We start from the raw sequence: 12,573 nt of genomic DNA, 5'->3' as shown, positions 1-12,573 counted from the left end.
GCCCACTGAGGCTGGGGAGCCCTGCCCTGGCCCTCTGCACAGATACCCAGTCATTCAAACCAGCCACAGACCCGTCAGCCTACCTGGCAATGAGCGTTTAGACCATGAGGCAGCAAAGGCTGCAATTTGTATATTAGCCCAGAATAAGCACTCTCCTGGCAGAAATGACACGCTAGAAGGTGGAAAGCATCTAGCGGGATCCTCTGATCACCTCAAGCATGCCCAGTTAAGTACAGCCTCCGCCTCAGCAGCACGGAGCCGGCAGGAACGGCTCCTGGGAGCAGTGGATGTGGCCAAGGGTCCTGACGCTGGCAGACACCCCAGATGATGAGTGTGGAAGCCTCTCAGCCTCACCCAGGCCTCTGGCCCCAAGCTTATCAACAGCATTGCCCCAGAGCATGACCTTGTCTCCCAGATGAGCCACCAGAGGCAGGGCCTACATCCTGGGCCCTTCATGGCTTAGCCCAGAGGATGGCACATGGGAGGCACCCCGTGACAGCATGCAATCAGCGACAGGCCTCAGAGAAGGACCCCAGGCTGTCATCCCTGACCAAAGCCAACCCCAGCATACCAGGGTGGGGCCGCCTCCCATGGACACTACAGAGGAGTGAAGGTCCCCCCTGCCCAGAGCCAAGGCCTCAGGCATAGCAACACAGCCGGGAATCCGGAATCTCAGTATTAACAAACAGCACCTCCAAACAAAGGTGAAAACTGTCTGCGGCTCCGGCTCTGACACTCCTTCCCATCCAAGGGCACAGGCCTCCGGCCCAGAGCAGGCTGCTGATACACTTGCCCACTAACCCTTGTCCCTTGCTAACCTTCCCCCGCTGCCACTCACAGGCCAGGCCTTGCTCCTGCGCCCAGCCAGTCAGCCAGTGGTCAGCAGGCACGGTCATAGCCCCAGAGTGCTCCTTACTTTCCCATCCAGGTGGCGTGGCTGGGAGGAAGCCTGGGCACAAACAGAGTCGACGTCCCGGTGTCCACGTCAATCACGCCGTAGCAGCCTGGCTCGGTGACACCGAACGCCCAGTGAAAGAAGGACTCCTGTGGCGGTAACGAGGACCCAGGTCACCCAGTCGGCAGGACAGAAACATAAGGCACAAGGAGAGAGGTGGGGAGTCTGACCGAGCGCCTTCCTTCCCACACCCCAGAGAGTCCACTCGGGCTCATGGGCTCTTGGAATCTGACCCCAGTCTCACACCACCCTGCACCTCAGCGCTGTGCCCCTCCTCCAACCAACTGCCATCTCCTCCTTCCTCCTGGCTGGCTGCTCGGACCCCACTTCATGCCCATGTCCCAGCCCCACCCGCCACCCTCCCGCCCCGGCCACATCCCTCAGGTCCCAGACAGGACAGGTTAAGACACGGGTGCCCATGAGCATCACAGATCTGGCAATGCCCTACCCACATCCCCCTGTCCCTCCCCACCTCTCTGCCACCCCCACCGCCTGCAGGCAGGCAAGGTGCCACTTTGACTTAAGACGCCCAGGCCGGGCATCTGCTCAGAAGCAGATTCCTCCATTTAGGACTTCTTCCTTCCTTCTCCCGCCCCCGGGGCAGCTGATGACTTCAGTGTTTAGCATTAAACACGGAGCTAAAATATCGTTGTAAAGGTACGAAGTGGAGGAGGCGCTCTTCTAAAATTAATCTTGCATAAAACATCAGTAAGGGAGCCAACAGCTGAATTTAGGGGATTGGTTTTTAAACCACAGACTATGGAAACCTTAAGAAGCATCAGGACAAGGCAGAGAAAACTTATTTAGACCTCCACGTCTCCAGCAACCCGGGGATGGCAGGAACGAAGAGGCAGAGGGAAGCCCTCCAGTAGGAGACACTTTCCATGGAAGATGCTGCATGCGCCATGGCTCCCAGCAGTGGATCTAGGCCTGTGCCCCGCAGGGTGGACACTGTCCAGCGGCAGAGGCCACTCCTTGCTGCCCGCTCTCCACGCTCAGCTCCCTTCCCGTTCCCCTGCCTGCTTCCTGACCTGGATGCTGGACAACCATGTCCTCTAGGCCTTGCCTGGCCCTAGGGAGTTCCCAGTGCATCAGATCCCTGCTCTGGGAGACCTGGAGTCGGCAGATGGGTTATAATTAATCCCAGCTCCCCCTCTGGCAAGTCATTTCCCTCTGAGTCTGTTTCCTCATCTGTAAAGTGGGGGCAGCCTAGGGCTTTGAGTGAGCCTCTGATGACTGTCCTTGTTCCTATCCCTGGGAACTGAGTGATGCCAGAGGCCATCACGTCCAGGCTGGCTTTCTACAGCTTGGCCACCCGCCACCATTCCCCAGGGTTCTAGGACCTTGAGGAGCCCCTGGATCACTTCCCAGGGGAGGAAACCAAACCCAAGGGGTCAGCACTGGCCAAGCTGGGACAAATGCCGGGATGCTGGACCCCTGCTCAGACCCTGCTCCCAGGCCTCCTCCTCCCAGGACCTCTGCAGCACCAGTACATTCTCCTTGCTGCGGCAAAATCTGGTCACAGGAACTCAGCCCTCCCCATCAGCACCTCTCCCAGCCCAGGGAAGGCCGCCCAGCTGATCCTCTGGGGTCCAATCCTGTGGATACCATCCCCCCACCTAGAACACCCAACCACAGCTCCACCCGTCAGAATTCACACTGGCCTTCAGGGTCCAAGCCCAACACTGCCTCCTCCAGGAAGCCTTGCCTGCTTGCTCCCCAAGAACATCATCCCTCTGTACTCTGATCTGAGAGAGCTGAGGCTGATTGGTGACAGCGCTGCCCTCTGGAGTGGGGCCCCCCTGGGGACCTCAGCCTTGGCCTGCCTTCAAAGAACCTCTTCCGGGTCCCTCAGGAGGGCAGAGTTGCCCAGACCCACCGGGCCTGATGCTGGAGGAAGGCAGACAGCCCACAGGAGGCCCAGTGCACACCCAGAGAGGCGGGAAGCTGCCAGCGGGGCTCACCTGGCGGAAGAGCACCCCGGTGTCGGTGCAGTAGCGCTGCGTCTCCTCGCCGCCCTGCAGCACCACCGCAGAGCCCGCCTGCACCGCCGGGTTCTTCCGCAGCCGCTCACACAGGCGCTGCCGGTTCAGCGCGAAGAGTGCCAGCGGCACCTTCAGGGTTTCGTTCCCCAGCCAAAAGGAGGGTCTGCAAAGACACGAACAGGCTTCTGTTAGCACCACAGGCACGTGCCCTGTGCTCAGTCTGGGGCGGCCGGAAGGCCCGGCCTAGCACCGGACCCCACTTAGTACATGGCAAGCTGATCCAAGCTCGACCTGTGTGTGACTCGGGAACAGCCCCTCGCCGGGCCACCCCGTGGACCACAGGGGCTGTCAACCACACCCTCCCCTCCTGGCCCTGAGCTCCACACAAGTGGGACGAGGGGCAGCTGGGTCTGTTTAACCAGTAGACAGATGAGCCCAAGGAGGGAAACTCTATAACAGGTGCACAGACACAGTCCCTACCCTTGAGTGCCGGCCCTCAAGGAGCTTCCCATCCATGTGAGATTTGGCCCAGACGACACTGGACCCCTGCCTGCGTGTCTGCAGGCCGCATCTACTCTAGGGTCACAGATCCGGCAGCCCGGGCTGTTTCTCACCCGAGCTGCAACACCCTCCTGTCCCCACCAACACACACACACACACACACACACACACACACACACACACACACACACACGGCACTGAGCCGAGCCAGGCCTATATGTGCGAAGTGACCAAGGGGGAACCACGACAAGATGGACCTGGGAGAGGCGTGGCCTTTGGGTTGAGGTTTCCCCTCCACCTGGGCGTGGCCTGCGCTACCCCTCATGTTTCTCCCCACCCCCCCCCAACCCCTGAGTTGCTCCAGAATCAATTTTCCCCTCTCTGGACCATTCTCAGCACTCAGATGTACAAGAACTTCACCCATCTTTAAAATAAGTAAGTAAAAACACGCCCCTTGACACCCACGCCCACCAGCATCTACTTCTCTCTCTCTGTGAAATAAAATCCTCTGAAGATTCGCCCAGCCGTTCCCCATGTCCTGGCTGCCTCAGCACACTTAGAACCCAGTGCAGACTTCCTCCCTGCCACAAGGCGCTGAGGTGGGCCACATAGGCATCATCAGTTCAGTTCAGTTCAGTTGCTCAGTCGTGTCCGACTCTTTGTGACCCCATGAATCGCAGCACGCCAGGCCTCCCTGTCCATCACCAACTCCCGGAGTTTACCCAAACCCATGCCCATCGAGTCGCTGATGCCATCCAACCATCTCACCCTCTGTGGTCCCCTTCTCCTCCTGCCCCCAATCCTTCCCAGCATCAGGGTCTTTTCCAATGAGTCAACTCTTCGCATGAGGTGGCCAAAGTATTGGAGTTTCAGCTCCAACATCAGTCCCTCCAATGAACACCCAGGACTGATCTCCTTTAGGATGGACTGGTTGGATCTCCTTGCAGTCCAAGGGACTCTCAAGAGTCTTCTCCAACACCACAGTTCAAAAGCATCAATTCTTTGGCACTCAGCTTTCTTCACCGTCCAACTCTCACATCCATACATGACTACTGGAAAAACCATAGCCTTGACTAGATGGACCTTTGTTGGCAAAGTAATGTCTCTGCTTTTAAATATGCTATCTAGGTTGGTCATAACCTTCCTTCCAAAGAGTAAGCGTCTTTTAATTTCATGGCTGCAATCATCATCAGCAGTGATTTTGGAGCCCCAAAAAATAACGTCAGCCACTGTTTCCACTGTTTCCCCATCTATTTCCCATGAAGTGATGGGACCAGATGCCATGATCTTAGTTTTCTGAACGTTGAGCTTTAAGCCAACTTTTTCACTCTCCTCTTTCACTTTCATCAAGAGGCTCTTTAGTTCTTCACTTTCTGCCATAAGTGTGGTGTCATCTGCATATCTGAGGTTATTGATATTTCTCCCGGCAATCTTGATTCCAGCTTGTGTTTCTTCCAGCCCAGCGTTTCTCATGATGTACTCTGCATATAAGTTAAATAAGCAGGGTGACAATATACAGCCTTGACATACTCCTTTCCCTATTTGGAACCAGTCTGTTGTTCCATGTCCAGTTCTAACTGTTGCTTCCTGACCTTCATAGGCTTCATACTCTTCCCTAAACCCCAAGAACACTCCCACCTGGGGCCTTTCTGTTCCCCATAAGGAACACCCTCTCCCAGTGCCAACCAGGTTTACGTTCTCACTTCATCCAGGCCTCTGCAGAAATAGCCCCTCTTCCCCGAAGCTTTTCCAACAATCCCAAACCTATCCACTGCTCTCTTCCCACCTCTCTAGAGCACGCATCACTGTCTAATAGTATATGTTTACTTACTCGTTGTCTCCCCAGGTAAAATGTAAGCTCCATGAGGGTGGGGACTGCCTCCTTCCAGGCCCCTAAAATAGTGCTGTGTGCGTGCATGCATGTTAAATCGCTTCAGTTGTGTCTGACTCTTTGCGACCCTGTGGACTGTAGGCCACCAAGCTCCTCTGTCCATGGGATTCTCTAGGCAAGAATACTGGAGTGGGTTGCCATGCCCTCCTCCAGGGGATCTTCCACACCCAGGGATCGAGCCCAGGTCTCTTACATCTCTTGCATTGGCAGGTGGGTTCTTTACCACTGGTGTCACCTGGGAAGCCCAAAACAGAGCTGCATGAATGACTAAATGGAGGAAGGGCAGTCCCAGTGAGTGGGCTGGCGGCCAGCAAGGTCGGGGCCAGGGGGCAGGAGTTAGGCAGGGGCATGTGACCTGTGCAGAGGGAGGCCCTGCAGGCTCTCTGGCCAACGGAGGTCCAGGAGGGCAGGGACAGCCCAGAGAGAGGGCACGATGCCTGGGGCTGCAGTGAGAGACGGTGCTCACGGGTCAGGTCCGCCTCCGTCTGCTAGAACGGAAACCCCACGAACCCAGAGAGCTGGGTCTGCTCTGGTCAGTGCTGCCCCACACCAAGCTCTGTGCTGGGCACGTGGCAAGTGCTCCATAAGGTTTGCTGAGTGAGCAACTATCACAGTGTGAGGCCACCCACACAGCTGTGCAAAGCTGCCACTTCAGCCCCAGAGGAGAAGGAAGCCCCATCCTTAAACCAGCCTGGCCAGGAAGGGTAGAGAGGTCCTGCCCACCCCAACTTGCTGACGGGACTAGACCCTCCCTGGGCACGGCCCTCTCTGACCCTCCCGGGAGGGTGGACACAAGGGCCCAGGGCTTCCTCTCAGCCACGCCACTTGCCTGCCATGCTTAGCACCAGGATGAAAGGAAGGGGTGACAGCTCACAAACAGGCCAGCATCCCAGCTGGCCATGCCGTCAGGAACTGAAAGTGCAGCCGCCAGCACCCCTGCACAGAGTCCCCTGTGTTCCCCCACTTTTTCCCCTCACTCAGCAAAGCCCATGGGGTGGGCTCAGGGAAGAGCCTCGTCTCTCTGGACTCCCGACAGCACACAAGGGGCAGCACCGCTGCAGAGGCCCCGGCCAAAGCTGCCTAGACCCATGCAGACTCAACAGCACCAGTGCCTAAAAATGCCCAGCCTCAGCCCCCAGCCTGCAGAGCCCGCCCACCCCAGCTCCCCCCGCCCACCCATCCCCACCTCACCCCACTACCTCCCTCCTTAAACACATCAGGTACCAGTGCCCGGGGTGGCTCAGTGGTAAAGAATCCACTTGTGATACATTAGACGTGAGCTCGATCCTTGGGTTGGGAAGCTCCCCTGGAGAAGGAAATGGCAACCCACTACAGTATTCTTTCCTGGAAAATCCCATGGATGGAATAGCCTGGTGGGCTACAGTCCATGGGGTCGCAAAAGAGTCGGACATGACTTAGCAACTAAACAACAACAAAACCAGCTGACACTGCATCCCTTGGAACCTGGAAGACTCTCAGAAGGACTAGGTGTCATCTTATCTGGGCCTCCCTGGTGGCTCAAACGATAAAGAATCCGCCTGCAATGTGGGAGACCTGGGTTCGATCCCTGGGGTTGGGAAGATACCCCTGGAGAAGGGAAAGGCTACCCACCCCAGTATTCTGGTCTGGAGAATTCCATGGACGGAGGAGCCTAAGGCTACAGTCCGTGGGGTCGAAAAGAGTCTGACACAACTTAGCGACTTTCACTTCATCTTATTCAGAACTTTCTGAGAGACCTAAACCCCTAAGGGCACCTGGACAGGAGTTTTCTGGCCCAAGGGCTGAGCAGTCCAGGTCAAGACAGGAAACTCGACAAGCTACCCTCCCTGGAAGCATGAGCTGCTGCAGCAAAGGAAATCTACAATACTACCTAATCCTGCATGGGCTCAGCCAGAACAGAGAAAGGCAACCCGGCCAGAGCCCCCAGGCAGGCCGACAGCTGCAGTCATTTATTACTGCAGGGCACCCCAGAAACCGGGGGCATAGAGACATGCCCTTTGATTTCTCATGGCATAAACCAACCCTCAGAGAGAACATTGGGCCCAGAGCCATCGCAGGTGGCTTCTCCCTGCAAGTTCAGCAAAAGCAGCACTAATAAAACATCCCCACCTGGTTTCTGCTGGAGCTTTTGCCAACTGGCACCTGGAATTTAAAAGGCAAAAGCCGGGTCATCTCCAAGTCCAAGTGTAAATAAAGCACACTTTACTGCAGGCAGCCAAGGGCACGGGCAACGCCCAGGGAAGACAGTAGAGGCTGGTGGATAAAGACTCCAGGGTATCAAAGAGACCCACACAACAAGCTCCAGCCTTCATGGGCCAGCTCACCCCCTGTCAACAGCCAGAGCCCAGGAAACAGCCAGTGACCTGCTCCCATGGAAGGTGTGACATTGATGCCTGGGAAAACCTCTCCTGTCCCCCAAATCAGTACCAAGCCACCTCTCCTTTCCGTCAATGGCTACCAGCAGGGTTCTCACCCAAGGGATTAATGCACAGAGTTTAGGGACTCCACCTACTTTAATGGGAAAAAAAAGCTCTATCTTTATTTTCTCTAACCTCCCTTTCAAATTAATATTTTCTTCAGTTATTAACGTAAACAACAAACCACAACAGTATCAGCAGTGCATGAACCTATCAACAGAAATCAGAAGTATTTTCATGTCACCTTACTGATGTCACCATATCTCAAGATTACCACTTTTACTCACCACCACTTCAACATTAAGGTTAGACCTGCTGCTTTCATTATTTAATGTGTTAATAAAGAAGCAGATATTACTATACCACAAATTGGTTTCCTAACATCTTAATAACTGTGTTCCTATATAATTGGTTCTCCTTGTATGCCTCTGTAATTTATTTCATCATGTTGTTGTTGTTGTTTAGTCGCTCAGTCGTGTCTGACTCTTTGCAACCCCATGGACTACAGCACGCCAGGCTCCTATGTGCATGCGATTTCCCAGGCAAGAATACTGGAGTAGATTGCCATTTCCTTCTCCAAGGGACCTTCCCGAACCAGGGATTGAACCCGCATCTTCTGCATTGGTAGGCAGATTCTTTATCCCTGAGCCCCCTGGGAATCATGCTGGGAGGGATAAAAAGGTCTCATGGATGCCCATGGGGTCCATGGCATGGATGAGGACAACATCCTTGCCCTGTGATGTGACATCACTTCTGAATGGGGCCATGCTGCTAAGCTCCCAGCAAGAGAGGCAAGCCAAGGACCGGCCTAATTCCTCAGCCACAGCCTCCGGCTCGGGTCAGGCACTGAACCCTCTGGCTGACTGACAGCAAGGCCAGCCATCTCACCCTGGCTGAAGGGGCCTCCCAGCAGCTGGCTGGCATCTCCCACCCTGCCTATCCTTCTCCTCAGGAGGGTCAGCAGGGCTAAGCACACCCAGGGACCTGTGTGGAGCCAGACTAGGCCTGAGAAAAGGCCTGGAGGGCAAAGGGGCACTCATTGGCCAGTCTGCCTCCCACAGACCCACCCCTCACCCCAGCCCCCAAGGTCAGCCCATTGCCTCTTCTCCAAGAGCACAAGGTTCACATCAGGGTTGAGACAGGCTCTGACCCAGAATCTGACTCCTCCAGATACTTGTTCTCCAGAAATGCTGACTCCACTGTGACCCACGACCCCACAGGGATACATCCAGGACAGCTCACCTGCTGCTCCTCGCTGGGCAAAAGCCCTCTGGGCAGCAGCCCCTCCACCCCAAGTGTCACTCAGAGAGTTAAAGATATTCCTTCATCCTGTTCAGAGTTCCATCCCCACTCCCGCCCACAGCTCCCTTCCTCAATTACTGAGGGCTCCATGCAAAGCAGGATGGCATGCTGGACCAATATAGAGAAATCATTAGGTACCATGTCACCCAGAACCAATCACAAGGCGGCCACTGGGCCCTGGAGACACACACTGAAGTAGTCCCTGGGCTTAAGGATGCCAGCAGAGGCATGAAGGGGAGCAACCCCTCACGTGACCACTATGGGCAAGCATGCAGATGCAGAAAAGCATCCTGCCAGCAGGGAAAAACTGGGATTCTCTGAAGCTCTGAGAAGGAAGCTTTGACTGGAGGTCCAAATCGGGGAGGTGGTGGGGAAGGAGGTCAGGAAAGGCTTCTAGGAGGAGGAACCACTTGAGCTGAGCCTGCAAGTATGAGAACAATATGTGAGAGGATGAGGGCAGTTCAGGGCCAGCCAGTGAGTGGGCAGAGGGAGGAGGAGAAAGGAAAAAGCTATGAGGGGTACCAATACAGCAGCTCTGGCTACAGCAGAATGGTCTCATCTCTGTCTGTAGCAAGTATGACTCAAGGAGAAGACACCTTCCACCAAGTGTCATGGGATGGACGGGGGGTGTGGAGGTGACTTCACAGCAAACCCTCTGGGGGCTGTGGGACCCTGTCTCAGTCTTGAAGTCCTCACCCAGGATGGTGGGACAAAGCAGGATCAACCCTGAAACACTCCTCAGAGGAGCAGTTCAAGTTTCCAGCTGAACCTGAGATGCTAGCTTAGGGGTTCCACTGCTCCCCAAATCACATGGAGCACAAACAAGCACCCGGGCCTCCTGGCCTCGCAGGGCCCAGGATCTGGAAGGACTATTGTTGTTGAGGCACTAAGTCATGGCCAATTCTTTGAGACCCCAGGACTGTAGCCCACCAGGCTATTTCATCCATGGGATTTCCCAGGCAAGAATACTGGAGTGAGTTGCTATTTCCTTCTCCAGGGGATCTTCCCAATGCAGGGAGCAAATCCATATCTTCTGCATTGGCAGGTGGATTCTTTACCACTGAGCCACCATGGAAGCTCCATGTTCAGGGAGGACTCTACAGGCAACCAAATTCAACTCCTGGGTAGCCTGTGGCTATGACTTGGTGGTGGGGTGCCTCATTATGCCTGATGCTCTGATATGCCCTGAGTATGTCTGGGGACCTTGAAGAACTATAACGACAACAGTAAAGCCATTCTTCAAGGTCCCCAGACATATTAGGACACAGCTTTGCTGGAAACACACTCAAAGCCTCTTCCACCTAAGGAAGTTGCTGGGTTCCAAGTGTCCAGCAGGGCAACCAATACCAGCCTGGGGTGGTTCCTGCCAAGGAGGGCCTGTCAAGCTCTGGAAGCTACCTCTCAGGTCTCCCTTCCAATTACACACCTCTCCAAGACCTCTGTCACTCAGTTTTTACTGCACATGGCCCAGAGAATCAGATTTGCTATAAAGGCCTTCCCTCCAGGATTCAGCCAGCTCAAGGCTCATGCCCATCCAATCACCAGCCTGGCTCACTGTACCTTTGATAGCACAGCAGACCTCAAACCAGCATGGAGCCCTGAACCCAAATGCAGCAACTGGACCTCCCTGTGACCACATGGTGGCCCGGATACAGTGGTAATAGAACCACATCTGGGCACCGGCCCGCACGTACTACTCACTCTGCTCTTTAAGACAGGGTCACAGGCTGGGTTCAAGGATCTGACTCTGGATTCCGTGACATTCATGTGAGACTTAGCAAGCACAGTTATCTGCCTGAGGGGTACTCAAGGACTAGCACAAATGCCATCCAGGGAGTAAAGCCCACTCACACTCTCCCCTGAGCTCAGAACCTGTGCCCATCCAAGGCACTCATCAAGACTAGAGGCAGACAGATGGATGACATCTACCCAGGTGGCCCATGAACACCTAAGGGTAGGCCCAGTACTCTTTCTGGAATATAGCAGGGGCCTACTACGTGTTTGATTTGTATGTCCTAAGTTCTCCCAACCTCGGGGGCCAACTAAGGGGGCCATTTTCTGTTGCCATTCTCCTTACCTTCCAAAGAAAGACCCCCATTTAGTCCACCAGTTTCCCCATTCTGGTCTCAGTTCGGGCCTGGCATCTAGGGCAATGCCTTCGCTCTATCTACCACACCCTTTCCAGGCCCAGCATCTCCAGGCCCAGGCCTTGCCCTGAACTCACATATAGCTCAGGAGATAGTTATCTAAAAGGCAGAACTCACACATAGCTCAGAAGATAGTTATCTAAAAGGCAGATCTGAGCAGATTAAAACCCTTGGAATGTCCCAGTTCCTTAGGACAAAGTCTAGAAAAGCCAGCTGGGACACCATGCCCTCCAGCACAGGGACACACTCCATTGTCCCCTGTCCCCGGAACACTCTCAACCTTTGTTTGTAATGTTCCTTCATCTGGGACACTCTCCAATGCTTCAGTGAGCCCACCTGTCCACACTTCCTTCCACTAGGACCACTCACCATTCTTCTATTGGGTAGAATTTATGAGGCATGTGTGCAAGGCAAATGAGGCCCAGGGGTGAAGGAGACAGAGGCCCTGACCTCGCACTCTAAACGGAGAGAAGACAAGAACAGGTTCGTTGGGTGTTTTTTTTTTTTTTTTTTTAAGGTACTATATTATTTACCAAGTGGTGCTAAAAGTGGGAAAGGTGCTTAGGGAAGGCTTCTCTGAGGAGGTTCCATCTGGGCCCCGAAGGAAGAGGGGAAGTGCCTAGCTAGGGGAGAGGATTCCAAGGCCATCTCAAATGCTGCCTCTTTCCCGGATCCCCAGGTTGTCAGCACCCTGGCAACGCCGCCTTCCCATCGGAGTTCCGTGACTGAACGCGCGCGTGGATCCGAGACCCAACTCGGCCGCACAGTGGGGACGCCACACACGAGGGTGGGCCTGAGCGCCACGGCGGCCCTGAGGGCAATGGGCAGCGACCAGGGAGGGGACTCGCAGCCAGACGCCCAGCGCTCGGGGGACCGACCCGCGCGAAGACGCGCGCTGCCCACGGCCACACTGCACGCCCGGCGGGGACGCGGCCTGGCAGCGCGGGGCTCTCACCCACTGTCCAGTCGGCAGGCCCAAGGCCCCCGCTCCGCGCCGCCGGCCAAGGGCCAGGGACAGCGGCAGCACTCACCCGGTGGCCGCCGCCATGCTTCCCCAGTTCCAGCGTCACGTGAAGTGGGGCGTCAGCTGAGCCCGACCAGGTCCCGCTCCGGGGGGCGGGGCCGGACAGGGGCTGGCTGGGCGGGGCCGGGCCGGGGCTGGCTGGGCGGGGCCGGGAGCCCCTGTCCCGTCCCCTCCGGCGTAGCGCTCCCCCGGACCCGGAGGGGCGGAGCCCTGGAGGAGGTGGAGAATCTGTCTGGTCGCCCCCCTCTTGCTGCAGGCGAGGGGTGCGGCTGAGGTTCGGGCAGAGGCCTTTCCAGAATAGAAGCGAACGTATCCGAGGCAGTGAATACCTTGATTCTGCCAAGAATCAAG

At 55.8% G+C, this 12,573-nt stretch overlaps 1 protein-coding gene across 3 annotated transcripts in view; it reads right to left on the bottom strand.

Annotated features, from left to right (window-relative positions):
* Positions 1 to 12,270, bottom strand: part of PEPD (peptidase D) — a 118,215-nt gene extending 105,945 nt beyond the window's left edge. For 2 of the 3 annotated variants that reach the window (XM_081514343.1, XM_081514344.1), the window contains exons 1-3: positions 12,230 to 12,270; positions 2,920 to 3,103; positions 917 to 1,044 (exon numbers count right to left, since the gene is read on the bottom strand). In XM_081514343.1, coding sequence (XP_081370469.1) covers positions 917 to 1,044; positions 2,920 to 3,103; positions 12,230 to 12,246 — 329 coding nt within the window. In that variant the 5' untranslated portion in view covers positions 12,247 to 12,270. The remainder of the gene's footprint in view (positions 1 to 916; positions 1,045 to 2,919; positions 3,104 to 12,229) is intronic. The other variant, XM_081514345.1, reaches the window with a different exon arrangement.
* Between the last annotated feature and the right edge of the window lie 303 nt (positions 12,271 to 12,573).

Source organism: Giraffa tippelskirchi, chromosome 7 (assembly GCF_054371585.1).
Source record: "Giraffa tippelskirchi isolate mGirTip1 chromosome 7, T2T-mGirTip1v1.2.pri, whole genome shotgun sequence".
NCBI lineage: Eukaryota > Metazoa > Chordata > Mammalia > Artiodactyla > Giraffidae > Giraffa > Giraffa tippelskirchi.
Note: the sequence above shows the minus strand (reverse complement) of the source record. Positions and strands in the feature narration are given on the sequence as shown.